The 18,254-nt window shown below is 37.5% G+C and overlaps 1 protein-coding gene across 27 annotated transcripts in view; it reads right to left on the reverse strand.

Annotated features, from left to right (window-relative positions):
- The window catches only part of LOC306877211 (leucine-rich repeat flightless-interacting protein 2-like), a 42,455-nt gene that overhangs the window by 10,161 nt on the left and 14,040 nt on the right, over positions 1-18,254 (reverse strand). Inside the window, exons 2-22 of one of the 27 annotated variants that reach the window (XM_079428820.1) lie at positions 15,859-15,945; positions 9,850-9,867; positions 9,487-9,543; positions 8,486-8,530; positions 8,176-8,226; positions 7,975-8,007; positions 7,577-7,645; positions 7,451-7,492; positions 7,209-7,268; positions 6,108-6,188; positions 5,121-5,177; positions 4,005-4,082; positions 3,468-3,590; positions 2,934-2,969; positions 2,689-2,814; positions 2,098-2,169; positions 1,493-1,663; positions 1,123-1,215; positions 892-984; positions 559-651; positions 152-275 (exon numbers count right to left, since the gene is read on the reverse strand). In XM_079428820.1, the coding sequence (XP_079284946.1) occupies positions 152-275; positions 559-651; positions 892-984; positions 1,123-1,215; positions 1,493-1,663; positions 2,098-2,169; positions 2,689-2,814; positions 2,934-2,969; positions 3,468-3,590; positions 4,005-4,082; positions 5,121-5,177; positions 6,108-6,188; positions 7,209-7,268; positions 7,451-7,492; positions 7,577-7,645; positions 7,975-8,007; positions 8,176-8,226; positions 8,486-8,530; positions 9,487-9,543; positions 9,850-9,867; positions 15,859-15,945 (1,609 nt within the window). Of the gene's footprint in view, positions 1-151; positions 276-558; positions 652-891; positions 985-1,122; positions 1,216-1,492; positions 1,664-2,097; positions 2,170-2,688; positions 2,815-2,933; positions 2,970-3,467; positions 3,591-4,004; positions 4,083-5,120; positions 5,178-6,107; positions 6,189-7,208; positions 7,269-7,450; positions 7,493-7,576; positions 7,646-7,974; positions 8,008-8,175; positions 8,227-8,485; positions 8,531-9,486; positions 9,544-9,849; positions 9,868-11,292; positions 11,720-15,858; positions 15,946-18,254 lie in introns of those variants that run through there. The other 26 variants (XM_079428821.1, XM_079428822.1, XM_079428824.1 and 23 more) reach the window with 26 other exon arrangements.

The raw sequence follows: 18,254 nt of genomic DNA on the forward strand, positions 1-18,254 counted from the left end.
GATAAAGGGAAGCAGGAAAGGGTGAGAGATGTTAATGTAATGGTGCATTTTTAACAGGCAGTTTGGTTAGACTTGGCTTGAGCTGTACAAGCTGAAAATGCAAAGTGTCAAAGCTTAGCATGCAATGAATGAAGCTAAGAAAGCAGCTTACCTAGTACACTACTCCCCTCTCGGATTTCAGCTGATGCAACTTGAGAATTCTGATCAGCCTTTCCGACTTCTTCCTCGGTTTCTCCATTGGTGACTAAGTCGGGTCCAAGGACAATGCCATGTTTCTGGACAGGAAAACAGTTTAATATTAGCATACTTATTATAAAAACAAATTCAGGTTAAATTTATATGCACTGGACCTAGATTTCTTAGTTTTAAACATGTATCTGTAGGTAATATGATTATGATTCTGTTCATTCAGTCAGAGATTGAGTGTTAATGAATCAGTCTCGATTTACAGTCTGGGTCTTTGCATCTGTACATTACTAAAAATTAATATAAAGCTTTCTCGTTAGGAAACTTTTATGAGAAAAGAGTGAGCCCTAGTTTCACCACACATATCAATACCTTCAAAATATCTTTGAGCTGAACAACCTCATCTCTAAGCTCATCCCGCTCATTTCGAATGGCATCAGAAAATTCCTTCTGCCTTTCTAATGCCTGAACAGCACCAGAAGGGATTTGGCAAAGATGCGGCAAAGAGGAGAAAAAGAAGGTGAAAGCAATGAAAACATCAGTGCTGCAGACAATTTGGCAATGACAGACAGGTTGTAGCAGGAAATAGATGTGGAATCTAGCTAATCTACAATTACATGTTTGAAAGATAAAATTTTAATTATCTTAAAGTGAAGGTAATGACAAATACAGTTTTTACAGGAGTTGGATACTGAGGGATCATACCCCAATTTTTTTATTCTTCCACTCAATAGTTTCCTGGAGGTCAGAAATCTCCCTAACATAGCCGTCTTGCTTGAGCCGTAATTGACGGATCTCCTATAAAGAAGTATTGTGCATGGAAGAAGACCAAAGATGAAGGGAGGAGAAAAGCTGTTAAAGCAGATGGGCAGATAAGCCAAGCATTTGAAAAAGACAAAGGTTTTAGCACAGAGACATAAATACTACAATACTCACAGTGAGCAGTTCTTCACTCTGTTTCAACGTCTCCTTCAGTTCACTGAACTGAAACTGCAAGATGCTATGAGCATGCTTCTCTCGTTCAAGGTCCTAAAATATAAAACTGCCTTTAGTGTTTTTTTTACCCTTTAAGTTGAATATTTAAGAGTCTGATCACTGAGATTAAAGAACAAAAATGCAATTTTTACACCATTCTATTTCAATCATAAAATGACAAAAAGATTACAAATAATCAAAACAAAACGAATTAATTCAATTTCCAATTAAAAGCTCTTACTATTTTAACAATCTATTATTAGTAGTCCGACAACGTATTACAACAAAGCATTACTGCAACTTATTCTAATGCACACCTGACTGTACAGACCTTACACTTTTCCTCAAGCTCACGGCGTGTTTCAAAGAGCATCTCCTCCAGTTCCATTAAAGAGTCTTTCAAAGTGTCCACTTCATACATCATATTGGTCTTCTCATTGTCCAGCTGTGCATTGGAGACCATGGCCTTACGGTACTTTTCCTCCACTTCCAAAAGGGAATCCTATAAAAAGCCAGACACCATAATGAAAACCAGCAAGCACTCACAAACACATGTCTGTGCATGCATTACAATACCTCAACCTCTACATCAGTCTTGAACACAATTTTAAACTAAATTTCTCCTTAAAATTAAAATCAAATCAAACTAAATCATGAAGAGGGATGTGTAAGAATAAGATAAAGTCAAAGATGGAAGCAAGACAGAGAAAATGAGGCTATAGACTTCAGTGGCATAGACATATAAACATGCAAGATGAGAGCCAGATAAGAACCAGAGACTAATATCATATCATCTCATCATGTTTCTGATCAGCCACTCACTGGTTAAAAAAAAAACAAAAAAAAAAACACAAATTTGGTTGCAGCACTGTCATATATAACTCAAACAAAGCAGGTTCTTGTTGGGCTTTTGACTGGCCTTTACAAGCCATGTACCTTGAGCTCTTTGAGGTTCTGCATGTGCTTTGCCTCCACATCTTGAATCTGATCCTTAAGCTCATGGATCTCCTGAATGAAAAGTGTGAGGATGAAGAGGAAGGATAAAGGATGCAGTGGAGGAAGTGCAATGGAAGTGTAAAGAACACCAGACTTTCAAATGAATTACTGTGCAAAAAACAAGTACAAAGCTGTAGAAAATAACAGTGAAGCAGATCGTAGAAGGTGGTCAGTCCTGCTCCTGAAGAGTTCAACACACAAACATCTTAGTTATATTGTTTGGGTGTGTATGATTAGAGCTGAGACTTTGCTGGAAGGCAGATCACTAGGAAAAGGACTGAGCAACATAAAGAAAATGGAAATTGTTTCTGTGAGCAAGATGAGTGATGAAAATGAGCAATCAGTTCTTATCAGACTAAATTACATTATAAATAAAAATATTTATAAAATATGCTATGCTACAGGTATGCTATTAACATGAATTAATTTGCCCAAAAGCATAACATGAAATCATGGGACGAAATCATGTGGTTCTATAAACCTGCTGCTTAAATTTAAACTGGCACAAGACAAAGAGATCAGGACACACACCTTGATTTCCCTTATGGATGCTTCTGTGTCGGCACAGATGGATGTATCTCCACTTCCTCTCCGTGAGGACGTCCCACCCAGAGAGGTAAGAGTGGAGCCAGAAATAGTTGATGCTCGTGAAGATCCCTAAAAATACAGCAAGTCATAGGTCATATCCCTTGGTTATAGTTTATCATGAACATATAAGGCTTAAATGGTTAAAAAGTTAAACAAATTGGCAAAAAAAACAAAAAAAAAAAACAAACCTTTTCCAAGTAGTCTCGCTCTAACCTGTCATCAGCCTGTAAATAAAAAAAAGATGATACACAGTCAATAGATTTTGTAATCTTGCAAAAATCGAGTCAAGCCATCGAGTCTCTTATTCATTCATTCTGATTCATGCTGTTCCTTGAAGACATGCTGTTAGTAAAAAATATATTTTTCCATTAGAGGAAGAAAATCAGTCCAAGTCAAGCTGAAAAGATTCAAATGTCAATGATAGCATTCAATCAATAATCAATATGCAACCATCAAGCAATTCTGTAATTAACAGGGTGTTGCGAATATGTCTTTTTAAAATAACCTTGAATTATAATATTAACAACTGGAAATTTCTATCAAGCATCAGACGTCTGTGGTTCTCTGCACATAGCCTCTTTTCTGACCACTGACCATCTCACATGCAGACCATCACCTCAATTCAACATGCCACTGCTTGTATGCATAAACACACATGCACAATTTAAACCAAGGCATCAATAACCACAAATCACATGAACCCGAAGATTTCACTCTCATACCATAGACAGCCTCCCATTAACATTTGGCAGGTCAGGAATGACCACACAGTCAAGGTCTCTAGATAGGCCACTGATACTAGCTGAGCTTCTCATAAAACTAGCCACTGGGCTGCTGCAGTCCTCCTGGAAATCACCAGATGGCAGCAATTAACATCAATGCGAGAGGTATTTCAGCTATTTGTGAAGTCTCAACTGTCCAAGTTTAACAGTTGGCTTTTTGCATGCACCCAAAGAAAGAATGCACACAAACACACATCACCTCAGATGTCCTTTCTTACACTGTTAAAGTAACTCAACCCCAAGCAATTAAACAATTTAACTCCGAGACTAAAAGCATATTCATCCACTGATTTAGCTAGAAACATCAACAATCAATTTCACACAGTGCATGATTTATGAGACATTAAAAGCAAAAGCACCAATGAACTGGATGCTTGTAGCTGTGTAACTGAATCTGTCACTGAGAAAGCAACTTATGAAATATAATTGTGATAGTCCAGGATCATCTTGGGCATCAGTGACCGTGAAGTTGCTCACCACTGGACTTCCACACGCAGAATTTGCTCTGGACGAAGTCCTAGAGCTGGAGCCCAGCAAACCACTGTATTCAGAGGACTAGAGGAACACACACACACACACACTATAAGAATGTGAAGAATCAGAGAGACAGAGCAAAAGGGACGATGCAAACAAAACGGATTTGAGATTGTCAGACATTTCAGGCCTGATACAGTCACAGCACATCTGTAAGATTCTCAAAAATAAATAAATAAAATTAAAAATACAAATCTACAAGCAGTACAAATTTACAAACAGAAAACATGCAGGTGGAAAACTACCCACTTTGACAACATACATGCCTGTCAATGCCTTACACATCCTTTGTTAGAGAACAAGCTTGACATGAAATAATTGACAAATTTGTGTAACATACTGCATCTAAAATTATTTTTAGTGCATTTTTGTTCATTTCTTAAGATTATACGTGCAGTTATTAATTTGAGAGACAGCATGTAATATTTGTAATTTTTAAATGGTTCTGTGGTACGGCAAACCAATTAAACCAACTTGTGAAATATAAGTTTACATCTTTAGTTTATGATGATTGCTAAAATATATTTAAAAACACTTACACGCTTTCCACTAAACATTCATGTCAATTTTAACCAAAAATCTTGATGTTTATCAAAACATAATGTCATGTGACAATGTTAAGATTGTCAGCTACACAAATATAAAGCACTCTTAGCTTTATGGAATTGACAAAACACATTCAAAGCATTTTTGACCTGCATTAGCTTCTAAATCGCATATAGTCCCATGTGTTTAATGTGTTAAAACATACACAAGTAATATTTTGAGAATGCTCTGAGTGGCATTATAGCATTAATTATTATGAAGAGAGATTTTTTATATATATATATACTGCTCCGGGTGTGTGTTCACGGTGTGTGTGTGTGTGTTCACTGCTGTGTGTGTGCACGTTGGATGGGTTAAATGCAGAGCACGAATTCCGAGTATGGGTCACCATACTTGGCAGTATGTCACTTCACTATAAAAAAAAAATCACAATTGTTGGTTTGGGAACTGAATCCACAGGTTAATAGGGTACAATTTTCATGCACATTTAAAGTTTAGCTCTATCATTCTTACAGTACGAGCACTGGAGCGTCGAGAGCCACTGTAGAGACCGTCCTCATATACAGAGCCCTGATGATGAACAGATATAAACACAGCAAAGAAACAACATTTTTATCAGCTTCTCACGCCTTGAGGTCTTACCCATAATTACTCTGTGCAAGCGAGCATGCAAACACTCTCCACAGTCTCAATTTTCCTTTTTTTATGCACAGTGTATCAATAGTCTTTCATCATGTTCAGATGATCATGTCATTTGATTTATGTCCGGTTGGTGGGGAAAAGGTCTATAGGCTACCTAGTTATTAAAGGTGAAGTGTGTAATTTTTATTCATTTTTATCCCAGTTTAATATGCTGAGATTGCCATTCATAGGCTAAATCCCCTTTTAAAATGTCAACTGACTAATGAGCTAATGAAGTAAAATTTAGCGCAGAATCACAAAATATTGGTTAAATAAAAGAGTAAAAAAGTTGACATTTTTCAATATCTACCAGGAAAGAAGCATTGTAAAATAACTATAACAGGTATTTGGGAAGTCTGGTTGGGAAAACAATTAAACAAAAACATAAATTTCCATCACACACACTACACCTTTAAGGACTACAAGTCAAAGCCAAAGCACAAGCAGTTAGCTCAGTCCTCAGGTGTTTGTGGTCTGTGTGGGTTTAAGATCTAATAACCCCAGATGACCTGCTGTGAATGAGAGTGAAAGTATTCAAAACGTGTGTACAGAGCTGCACATATTTTTGTACAGGAAGTGCTGTGGGGCAGAGGGTAATATGAGGAGCAGCACAAAACCTGTGCTTCCTGCTGTGCAGCAAAGACAGCTAAACAGACAGGAGCGATGAACTTTTCAAATTAAATACAGAGCGAAAGTGGAGAATAACTAGAAAAAAGGTGGTCATGACAGGGAAAAAATGATACAAGAACACAGAAAGAAGGGATTTAAACAGTGGATAGACACTCAGCAGCATGGAAAGAGCGGATGAAGATGACAGACCTGGTAGCCATTGTAGGAAGGGGCTTGATGTTTAGAGGAATAACTACTGCTGCTGTACAGCTCAGATGAATAGCAGGCTTTCTAAAATGATGGGAAATAATGTAGATGATTGAATGATGAACTGATGAAGACAGAAGTGTGAGAGATGTACAGAGTGACAGAGGGAGGAATATGTTGACGGAGACCATCTAACTGTTTTACAATGCTAAAATGTGCAATGCAGGGGCATCATGCCAGCTGAGGTCAGGAATGGTACTAAATGCGCTTTTCACACTTGAAAATGTTCACCCAGGATAATTTTTTTAACATTTTTGCAATAATTATCTTATTTCATGCTGCACACGGTTTAGACATTACCCAGGGTTAAGACTGCACAGTTCATATATTTGGCAGTGTAATTTGGAGATAAAAAGATCTTAACAATACCTAGGGCAAAGAAATGTGTATGAAAAGCCATTCATTTTGTTACAATTCACATGCATAAAACTGTTGCATAGAAACACACTTGTAATAATTAGTCATGTTACAACTACTATTTTACAAGAAACTACCCAAATCCTAAACTCTTCAGGTTATTTTATTTGCTCTAGCTGGTCCGCCAGACTGGCCAAGCTGGCTAGCATGCTGGTTTCTCAGCTTGAGTGTCTAAAACCTCTTTAAAACCAAGCAAACCAGATCAGCTTGAATAGGTTGGAATACCAGCAAATAAAATGTGTTTTTTTTTTTTCAGAGGTCAACCATTACAGATTTGTTTTTAAAAAAAAAAGGCTGTTGCTGTTTTCGTTAGAAAGTGATACAATGCTGCAAAAAATTCTATTTATTTTACATAGCATTTATCGAATTAGAAATAAATAATTTACAATAAAAATGTATATTATATAGTTTAAATTTTTTAAAAACAAATTTATACTATAAATAGCAACTTCTTGATTCTGTAATATCAATAAATAAATGTAAAATTAAAGTCCTGGTGTTGTTATTTAAAAAATATATATTGTGTAACAAATCCATCATGCTTTTTCAAAGACAGTGGCAATCATCCACTCATGTTAGATATATTTTCATGTTAATCACACAAAGAGCTGCCGGATTGAGACCCACCGACTGCCGATCAAGTCTAGAGGAGCGAGATATTTTGCTCTCATCACTGAGTCTGGAGCTCTGCGCACAAATATAGAGTCCGGTTTACAATCTTCACAATGATTTGTACCACGTCACACCTGAGTTAGTCACACTACTGCATCATGAATTAAAAACACAGCCTCCTGGATGTCATAATAGGTGAACCAACACACTAGTTAATACTCAAACACCATCATCACGCGGTTATTTGCACCACTAACCCGACTAGACAATGGGCTGAGATTATCGTCATAGCCATTGCTCTGTGGGATAGACAAGTCATGATTGATATTACATCATCTTGCTACAGTACATACATGTGACGTGTATTAGCGCTGTGAACATACGGTTTTGGAAGAATGTTTCTTCTTTTTCTTGGACTTCTTATGTGAGTGATAGGAGGAGGCCTCGGGAAGCTGGACAGGATGGTGGGAAATGGAATTAGGATTAAAACTGCAGAATTAACTGCTCAAGACTTCATGGTTGTGAACATGCAGGTGAAGATTCAGACACTTCAGAGACATAACAAAAATGTTATGGTCTCATTTGGTCATATTTGATAAAATCCAGAAGACAGACCACACCCCCTTCATTTGTAAGCTATACTTAGTTGAAACACACCACAGTGCAAAAACAAAAACGTCTTGTGAACTAAAATATGTGCTGACTTTAATTTAACAGGAACCTGAAAGTAATGACATAACATCCGTGCCCGAAGAAACATTTCCCACCCTGAGATTCTTACCCTGCCGTAAGCACCCGCCGCATCCAAATCCAACTGCCCAGACAAACAAAACCACCATCAGCATGAAGAACATTTTGGACTGTTTTATAACCTTAGACAACACACAGCGAGCACACACTCATATACACCTAGAACTAACACTCAAACTGACAGCACAGAAGGTTTGAAAGGAACCACGTATACAGTTACACTGATACTGACCCGTATGCTGCTCTTGCTCCCCACTGACATCCGTTCTTCGTCATCTGACACCTTGATGGACAAAAAAAAAAAAGGTAAAATTAGATGGAGTCTACAGTTAGCAAGAGTTTAAAGACATAAAACTCACCACATTGACAGCAAATCGGTATGTACAGTGAGCCCCAAAATAAGTCTGACTTAAAGTAATTTAATTTGGAATAAAATCCAAGTGTATTTTTTTTTTTCTGAAGGACAAACTTGTGAAATGTGTGAGAAGTGTTTGTGGAAGTGGTTTAGAAGGACATACAGTTAAAAGACAAAAGGTACAAACCGAAGCATGTCTCTGTGAGACACGTGTATATCGCTCGCTGTCCTCCTGAGAAGAGAAGAGAAGAGAAGAGAAGAGAAGAGAAGAGAAGAGAAGAGAAGAGAAGAGAAGAGAAGAGAAGAGAAGAGAAGAGAATAATCAAGATGGCAAAAGAAACAGACACACAAGACTCAGCAAGCAAGATTGAGCAGTTTATGCAAAGAAAGCATGCAAATCAGTAATAACGGATGCAAGTCCGCTGCACTGTGTGGATGCATGTTAAAGACAGATACAAGACAAAAAACAAACAAAACTCAAGACCAAAAAAAAATTAAGTAAGCTGCAATTCAGTCACATTTACATTGATGGGGACAGTAAGATTTTATTTTTTACTTTTGTTCAGAAAGGAATGCTTTAAATATATCAAAATGTTTACGGTTTCAAATTAGTTCTTTTTTTTTATCTATACTTCTCTGTTTTTTTGTTCATCAAAAAAATTAAGTAAAAAATAAAAATAAATAAACAGCCTATACAAATATACAAAAATATAGTTTTCAAATTTCAACATTGATAATAATAAACGTTTCTTGTATATTAGAATGCTTCCTGAAGGATCATGTAACAAAACCACATTTTAAAATAATAATAAATATTTCCAATTCTAATATTTCACAATATTACAGTTTCGAGTGTATTTTTATCAAATAAATGCAGCCTTGGTAAGCATAAGCCTTCTTTTAAAATCATTAAAAAAATCATATTGACTCCAAACTTTTGAATGTTAGTGTATATTAAAATATCTACAATGCTAGTAAACATATGAACAAAGTTTAATTTTATTAGTTGTGAAAATGCAAATCATGTAGAGGTATTGACCTAGTGCTGAGACATGCAACCCTGATATCCAACATCAAACATGCTAATTATTAACAAATAGAACATGAACACATTATGTATTGCAATCCCTATCATGTAAAAACCACATGCTGATGAAACTACAGGCCTAGAAAAAGCACAAAATGTACCATCCACTGCTCAATGTCCCCCCATTTGTTGTCCAAGTTATCCAGTCCATAGTATTTCTAAAAAGAGAAATGCAGCAGAAACGAGGAGAGAAAAATCAGGGAAGTTCATGTAACAAGAATGCAACAGAAGGAAAGGAATTAAAGTGCAGTATTTCAGAAAAAAATGGTACATAAGTTTTCCCTGGGGTGGTACCCTTTCGAAAGGTACTAATATGTACCCTTTAAGGCACAAATGTGTACCTTGTAGTGGTACATATGGTACAAAGATGTACCATTTGAAATGGCACCACCCCAGAGACAAACTTTGTACCTTATTCCTGACTGTGTAGAGTAGAACTAGGCCTACAGCATCAGATGTCCTACCTTCTGCACCTGATAAATCTACATCACAGAAGGCCAGCAAAACAGGATCAGATGAGCAAAGGAAAGAAAGCCACAAGATGGGGAAAGGAAAGGGAAAAAGAGAGGGCATTGATTATTTGACATGAAAGAGAGCTAACCGAGTGGAAGAGTGTGTGCTCAAAGATAATGGAACGAAAAGGGAAAGCTGTTAAAGTTTTAGCAATCTGTCAGCTCAGTGTCATGTTACCAGGCCTTACAGGTAAGCTTACAGCTAGAGAAGAAAACAGCAGTTCACACACTTGACTCAAAGAACACATGAAGGTCAAGTGGATCAACAGGAAGCAAAATTCAATGCAATCACTGAATTGTCATTCATGAATTTTAAAAATCACACAGCAAGTTAAAAAAGCATCTCAATTATGTCATGCAACTGTTCAGATATCTGAGAACATACTCAAGAGTCACAGAAGGTCGTGTGATCTGGTCTATGGGGTAACGGGATTCTTTCCACTGATGTTTAAGGTTTCATTTGGTCCACTAATGATCAAACCAATGAACAGCACTGGACTAGTATAGCAGTGTTATGTTTACACTGATACACTTTTGTACGTGTTCTTGCCCATTACTTTTTCTCAAGTAACAATAAAATCAACAGATAAGCTGAAGATTCTTAAAATATCCAACTATGGTTTGGTCCCCACAGTCATATTTTAACACTAACAAATGTACTAACCTCCTGCTAATGACATAACTAAACACTGTTAATAGATAAAACCTATGCAGTTTTCTAGCTAGAAAAGACATCTCTTTAAGAGATGGTTGTATATTTTGATCATTTAAATCAAGAACTTTAATCTAATTATTATATAGTCTAAACTATACACAGTGCAATAGCAAACACTTTCACTCTTACTTACTGAAAACCTACTGAATCTCACCTAACTGGTTCTCCATGTGTATTTGCTCCAGTTTTTATGTGTTTATTCATCCAGTCCTGTAACAAAACCTCTTCCTTCGAATTACCTTTAACACCTTATGCATCAAATCAGAGACGTTCCCACAACATCAATGCTCTTTTGTTTCTGCACTCTCACACAATTAGCCAAAAAAATAAGAAATTGTTTGGGTTTTAGAAGAAAAGTTACCATGTTTTTCAAAAGGCACAAAATAAAACTTTTTTTCTAATAAATAGCCATGGCATGCAAACTGCATCTGGCACAAACTCAATAAACACCCTTGACAGAACCTACACTCAACCTTTTGACTAGCACAAAACAGTTTCAGAACTCTTCATTAAGTTGATAGGTCATAGTCAACAAATAAAACCACTTGATCAGATCACCTGATGCTAGTTAAACTAGTAAAGAACATCAAATGCATCCATCAATCCGTTACTTAATTATTAACACATTTAAATCAGTAATTTCGTATCTTTCCATGCTCATCTAGTAAATTTAAGCTCACCTTCCTCAGCAGAGGGGTCTGGGGTCTCCCATTGATCACTTCCCTAGCCCCTCTATGCACTACTCTCTAGCAGGCCGTCCTGATAGTCTCAAAGAGTCCCCATCTACCTCAGGACTGAGGGAGGCAGAGACCTTCTATGATTCCAAAGATGCAGTCTCCCATAAAATCCAAACCTCCACAAAATCTGGATTAAACTCTTCAAGATCTATTTTTTGTCACAGCGTCTTCAATCCTGAGTCATTGTGTTTGCGATCAGCATAATGATCACAGCCAGATAGTGAGAACTGAATCTGTTAACCCGCTGCAGGAACGGCTAAAAGCTCCTAATCTACTTTTAAAGACTTGGCTGGAGATTTAAAGCCACAAAACACACACCCTTAACATTCACACACACCTCCTGATCAGACCGGGCTTAACTCTGAATGCTAGCTAATCTCTCAAGTGTGACCTAGGTATGCTTAAAGGCTGTGTTTATCTTCATTACATAAGTTTGTTGCGTCTGATCTCAGGTATCACAGTGAGGATTTATGGTTGTCCATTTACCTTCTAAGGACCCTAAGCAACTTCATTCATATACACTTCATCAAATCTCCTTAAATATCTTAAGGAATTTACAACTTGTTTAAATTCATGCAACTGAAGCCATACCATTCAAGTCCCATTTACTGTAGCAAACCAGCATCAACAGTCACAGTGCGTTAACACTAATTACCCAGAATTAACCATACGCATATCCATGAGTTGGAACCAAACGTTGCCATTTCTATGGGGAATGTTTAAGCAATAAACTGTTATAGTACCAAAGGCCTGACAAAACTAATGAATAAATCAACATCTATAAAGTCTGTTTGTAAAGACTTACAGTAAATGTAATGTAACAGGGAGTTGAGAATGACCTGTAAACTTGGGCCAGAATTAGGGGTAGAAGTACAAAAGAACAAAAGTACAAAAGTTCTTTTGTCGTTTTGAACGATCACCCCACACCCGCCCAGAACACCCCTCCACACAACCATTCACACCTCCAGCAACCCCTCTCTCCCCCACACCTACAATTCAAATCAGCGAAGACGATGTGTGCCAGGTCTTCAGGAAAAACAAAAGAAGAAAAGCACCTGGTCCAGATGGTGTGTCACCAGCCTGCCTAAAAATCTGTGCTGAGCAGCTGGCCCCCATCTTCACACAGATCTTCAATAGATCACTGGAGCTGTGTGAAGTCCCCTCATGCTTCAAACGCTCCACCATCATCCCCGTCCCAAAGAAACACAAAATTACTGGACTTAATGACTACAGACCTGTGGCACTAACGTCTGTAGCCATGAAATCATTCGAAAGACTGGTTCTGGCTCATCTGAAGGACATCACTGGACCCTTACTGGACCCCCTGCAGTTTGCCTACAGAGCAAACAGGTCTGTGGATGATGCAGTCAACATGGGACTGCACTTCATCCTGCAGCATCTGGACAGACCAGGGACTTATGTGAGGATCCTGTTTGTGGACTTCAGCTCTGCTTTTAACACCATTATCCCGGAAACCCTTCAAAATAAACTAACTCAGCTCTCCGTCCCCACCTCCGTCTGCCAGTGGATCAACAGCTTCCTGACAGACAGACAGCAGTTAGTAAAGCTTGGCAAATTCTCATCCAGCACTCGAACCATCAGCACTGGAGCTCCTCAGGGCTGCGTACTCTCCCCACTGCTCTTCTCCCTCTACACCAACGACTGCACATCTAAAGACCCCTCTGTCAAGCTCCTGAAGTTTGCAGACGACACCACACTGATCGGCCTCATCCAGGACGGTGACGAGTCTGCTTACAGACAGGAGGTTAAGGAGCTGGCTGTCTGGTGCAGTCTTAACAACCTGGAGCTTAACACGCTCAAAACTGTGGAGATGATCGTGGACTTCAGGAGAAACCCCCCTGCTCTCCCCCCACTTACCATCATGAACAGCACCGTGACTGCAGTGGAGTCATTCAGATTCTTGGGCACCACCATCTCTCAGGACCTAAAGTGGGATATTCACATTGACTCCATTGTCAGGAAGGCCCAGCAGAGGCTGTACTTTCTTCGCCAGCTGAGGAAGTTCAACCTGCCACAGGACTTACTGAAACAGTTCTACTCTGCCATCATTGAATCCATCCTCTGCACCTCAATAACTGTCTGGTTCAGCTCAGCTACCAAATCTGACCTCAGAAGACTACGGAGGGTAGTCCGGACTGCTGAGCGAATCATTGGTACAACCCTCCCCACTCTCCAAGAACTGTACTTATCCAGAGTGAGCAAAAGGGCTGGTAAAATCACTCTGGACCCCTCACATCCAGCACACAACCTCTTTGAACTGTTACCATCTGGTCGACGCTACAGAGCTCTGAGCACCAGAACGACCAGACACAGGAACAGTTTCTTCCCTCAGTCAATACATCTCATGAACACTCAATAAATAAACGTAGAACACACAACTAATACATTATCCATTCACCACACTCACTTATTTTATTTTCTCATTTCTAATTTGCACATACTTCACCTGTACATACATAGTCGCCTATATTATATATTATATATTGTGTATTTTTTTTTTTTTTTTTGCTGCTTTGTACATTGGCTATTGGCTATTTCCTGTTATTTTGTTTCATTACCTGTGTCCTGTCCTGTTACTGTCTTTCTGTTGCACTGTGGAGCTTCTGTCACTACAACAAATTCCTTGTATGTGTAAACATACTTGGCCAATAAAGCTCATTCTGATTCTGATTCTGATTCTGAAGAAGTACAAAACCTGCAGTAAAGCTGCAGGGTACTACAACAAAATGAGCATAAATTTGTTATGTTAAAAAAGGGTTAAAATCACATTACATTCTAACATTGTAACATTGCAATCTAAAAACTAAAATAATGCTTTTAAAGCAGAAGTTAAATTTACTAAATTAAAAATTAAAATAAGAAAAAAAAGCACAGACTAATGTATATTTTAGTAAGAATTATTGCGCTCCTATTACATTGCACATTTGTTTGGTGCGCATGCACGCCAGTGTTGCCAACTTAGCAATTTTGTTTTCAGACTACCCTAGCAACTATTTTTTCCAAAAGCACCTAGCAACAAATTTTGCAATTTTTTAAATTTATTTGGCAACTTTTGATAAGTGACTCAGACAATAAAAAGGCACACATCCAAATTACATAAAGAGAGGAAACCAAAGATACCTAGCAGTACACACATCACGTGAATTGAGTTAGCTGCTATTTGCAATTGTTCAATTTAATAATAATAATAATTTAATGTTTTTTCATTTATGATACACTTTATTAGTAGCTTGTACCTGCGATTGTTGATCAGTTAGTACACTGTAAGAAAAATGGAAAAGATACTAGTAATTTTCCAGGACATTATCCATTATCCATCATAACCCTGTAACCTGAAAAACACAATGCGTAATTTAAAATGCAGGTAAAAAAAAAACCAATACGGAAAATGATTTCATATTAACACAGTAGATTGTGCCCTACTTTTACAGACGTTTCTTAGAGTGTAGAATACTAACTCACTACTAATACACTGCTTAAAGCATAACTGTTGAGAATGTGTAGTATTACTAGTCAAGTAGCTATTAAAAACAATTTAAATTGTAATCATTCAAAAATGTGTAAGTGTACAATAATTCAATGTATTTACAAATACAGTTATTTACATTTTAATAATATATTTAGCATATTATTTTACAAACAAATCTAAATTAAATTATTATATTATATAAAATATATTTTTTTGCTGAGATTTGATGTTGTGACAATTTTGCGTCGTGATTACGCAATGATGTCATTGCACAATGACATCATAAAGTCATTTAGCAACAAATCGACCTTCCTTTAGCAACTTTCTATGAAAATGTTGCAACACTGATGTGCGCAGCGGCGCTCGTTCTAAATGAAGTCTGTGAAGTTTAGCGGAGAATCTCATTCTCAAAGCAGAAGGCTCATGCACTTCTGACAGCAAAATGGAAATATTTCTATGGCTTTCTAACATTTACAGATGGAGAATATACCTGTGAAAAGTTATGCATTTTGGAAAACAGCACATCAAAAACACATTAAACAGCGTGAGTCTCTATCAGTGGCACACGCAGCCTTTCTGTCAGAGCAGTTTTAAACTGAAACTCGTTTCAAACTACTGTATACTGATATAAACGGTATTGCCTTATATCGCATCGCTTATAAAAAAAAAATATAGCGATATATCGTACAAACTCGATATACCGCCCAGCCCTAGTACTGGAACAACATAGTCATGCTAGAAGGTTTTCTGAGCACCCTCCAAAAAAAACAATAAGCAAGTAAGCAAGCAAATAAATAAATAAAATGTCTGCAAAGAATATATATATTAAACCTATAAAGAATAAATACAATTTCTATAAAGACGTATATTATAGCTTATACAATACTATAGGAAACTTGAAAAGCAATATGTTGTTAGCAATAGCACAAAATCAAGACCAACATCACATTTTGGCATATGAAAACATTCAGCAACACCAAGGCCTAAATTTCAGCCTTCAGTGATTGTATTTTCTTCACCTCTTTCTGTTGTCTTTCCAGTTCTCTCATTCTGATCTCACGAGCTTCTGCACGGGCCGCCCTCTTAGCTGCCAAACGGGCTTCAGCCTGCAGGGGGCGGATGGGGAAACAGGGTAAGAGAGAGAGGTAAAGTCATTAAACCATAACCAAGAGACCATGAGCACTGTAGTAAATGAAAAATTACAGGAAGTCAAATCAACACACAAAAAACTACTTCTTATTCAATTTCTTGTAATGTAAATTCAACAGGAGGTTCACAGGATATATACATTTCCTATGATACGTGATTACATTAACTTGTTTGTGTATCTCCTCCCTGTCATAAAGTGTTATGTACTGTAACTGTATACTCAGGGCTCGCAAAATCGCTAGCCTGACATCCCAGGGCTATTGTATTTTCCAGTTGGGCTACCAAAATGTATCATTGCCCTGCCCGACGGGCTACCTTAAATACAGGGCTCCCACACAATGTTCCCTCTAATCTGAGCACGCGCGCGACCGCGCACTTCTTCCACCACGGACGCGCAGAAGAAATAATGTGCCTCGCGCACACAAAAATTAGTTGGGAAGCCATTTGATTAAATGCCAACAGTAAAAGGGAAAGAGTAGCAATGCTCGGGCAAACCGCTATAAAGCTTATGTCACGACAGAGTTAGAACAGGTTTCATAGAAAGAGAACGATATGCACCAAATGAGTCGCTGTAGAAACTGAATACTTCAATAGTTGCGGTGCGCTCAACACGAGAGACAACGCAAACGCAATAACATGTGAAATAAAACGTCCTCATGTATTAAAGAAGAGCGGCTTGATTAAGTGCTGGAAATAGCAGAGGATGGGCAAAGAACGGTAACAAAACTCTGAAACATGTTCAGTCACACACAAGAGTATTGTACAAACTGTACTTCATATCGATGTTTAGACAGCTATAGAAGAATTCATATGTTCAGTTTTTATATTTAACTTACAGATCTCAGCTTAAGTTTTGCTTCAGTTTCTATTCTATTCTATTCTGTTCTATTTTAAATAGTTTCTTTTGATAATATATTATGTTAGGGCTATATTATAAACCTGATAAACAATTGACCTTGTTTTTGAGTAACCTAAACCTAAAATGTACATCATTTAGTTACATCAAGGGTCAAATCAAATATAAATAGCACATTAAAGTTAAAAGTTACACACTTTGTTGTGCGCGTGCTGTACTGGTCTGGTATAAAGAATGCTTTTGCTCAGGTGCCCTAAATGTAAGCAAGAAAAAAAATTAGAGGGAACATTGCTCCTTAAATTTGATACAACTAAACTGAAGAGTTTTTAAGGCCTTAGACAGTTTTAAATACGTTAAATGGCATACGAAATAATTTTTCAAATTGCCTTAAATTAAGAATTCTGCAGATACCTTGTAAATAGTAAAATAAAACTCTTTCCTTGATATTTGTGTATTGAAAATGTTTTTGATTGACATTTATGGTCTTTATTTTATTTGGGCTAGTTAAATTAATTTTCGGGCTACCAAAATCTGAAGAGTACCTGCCACGAAGCGCTACCAGGGATTTAGAAATTTTGCGAGCCCTGATACTCCTCAGACTGCACATGCTATGAATGTGTTGGTTTACATGAGTATGTATGTGTGTATTTGTGACTTTAGTTCATCACACTTTGAAAGTCCTTTTAAGGAAGAGACTCCCTGTAAGGCATGAGGGGGAGAGAGAGAGAGAGAGAGAGAGAGGAGAGAGAGAGAACACACTTCCTTCCTGCAGATAATGCCACAAAATGTGCAACAACCCCAAAAAAAGAGAGAAAACCTCAACTCCAGTATTTCATCATAGACACTACACTCCCATAGTGACGTCTGCAACTGAAATCTGCCTAATTTCCCCCCAATCCTGTACGACAAGTAATCTTTATACCAAAGGCTTGACTGTAATGCTCACATATTCCTAAAAACACAGCAAAGTATTGATATTTATAATTTGTGTTTTAACAGGAAAAAAATAAGGTGTTAAGTGGAACTTCTACTCCAAGGGGAATGCAAGATTTAAAATGAATTCCTGTGTTTGTTAGCTGCTGGAGAAATCCATAATGACGTGTTCCTGAGTAAATGTCAGATCATATCTTAATGTCTCAGACTGAGGCCTTCCGTCCTCAAAACAGTCACACAACTTTCCAAGGAAGCAGCTGTTTCTCACGCCAAAGGTCTTGCATCCCCTTTGCCAGCTACAACGTTCAAGAAATATTTAGCCAAAATAAATATTTCCACAGCTTCAACCACTTCTTGTAATAGTTCTAACAGAAAGCGATGGCCTAATTTTGCTTTTATTTTATTTTTTTTTAATTTAGGAGTGAAGGACAAGCTTCTACATATTATTTCCAGTTCAATTTAATACACCCTTGCTAA

This window comes from Barbus barbus (assembly GCF_936440315.1).
Source record: "Barbus barbus genome assembly, chromosome: 11".
Classification (NCBI taxonomy): Eukaryota; Metazoa; Chordata; class Actinopteri; order Cypriniformes; family Cyprinidae; genus Barbus; species Barbus barbus.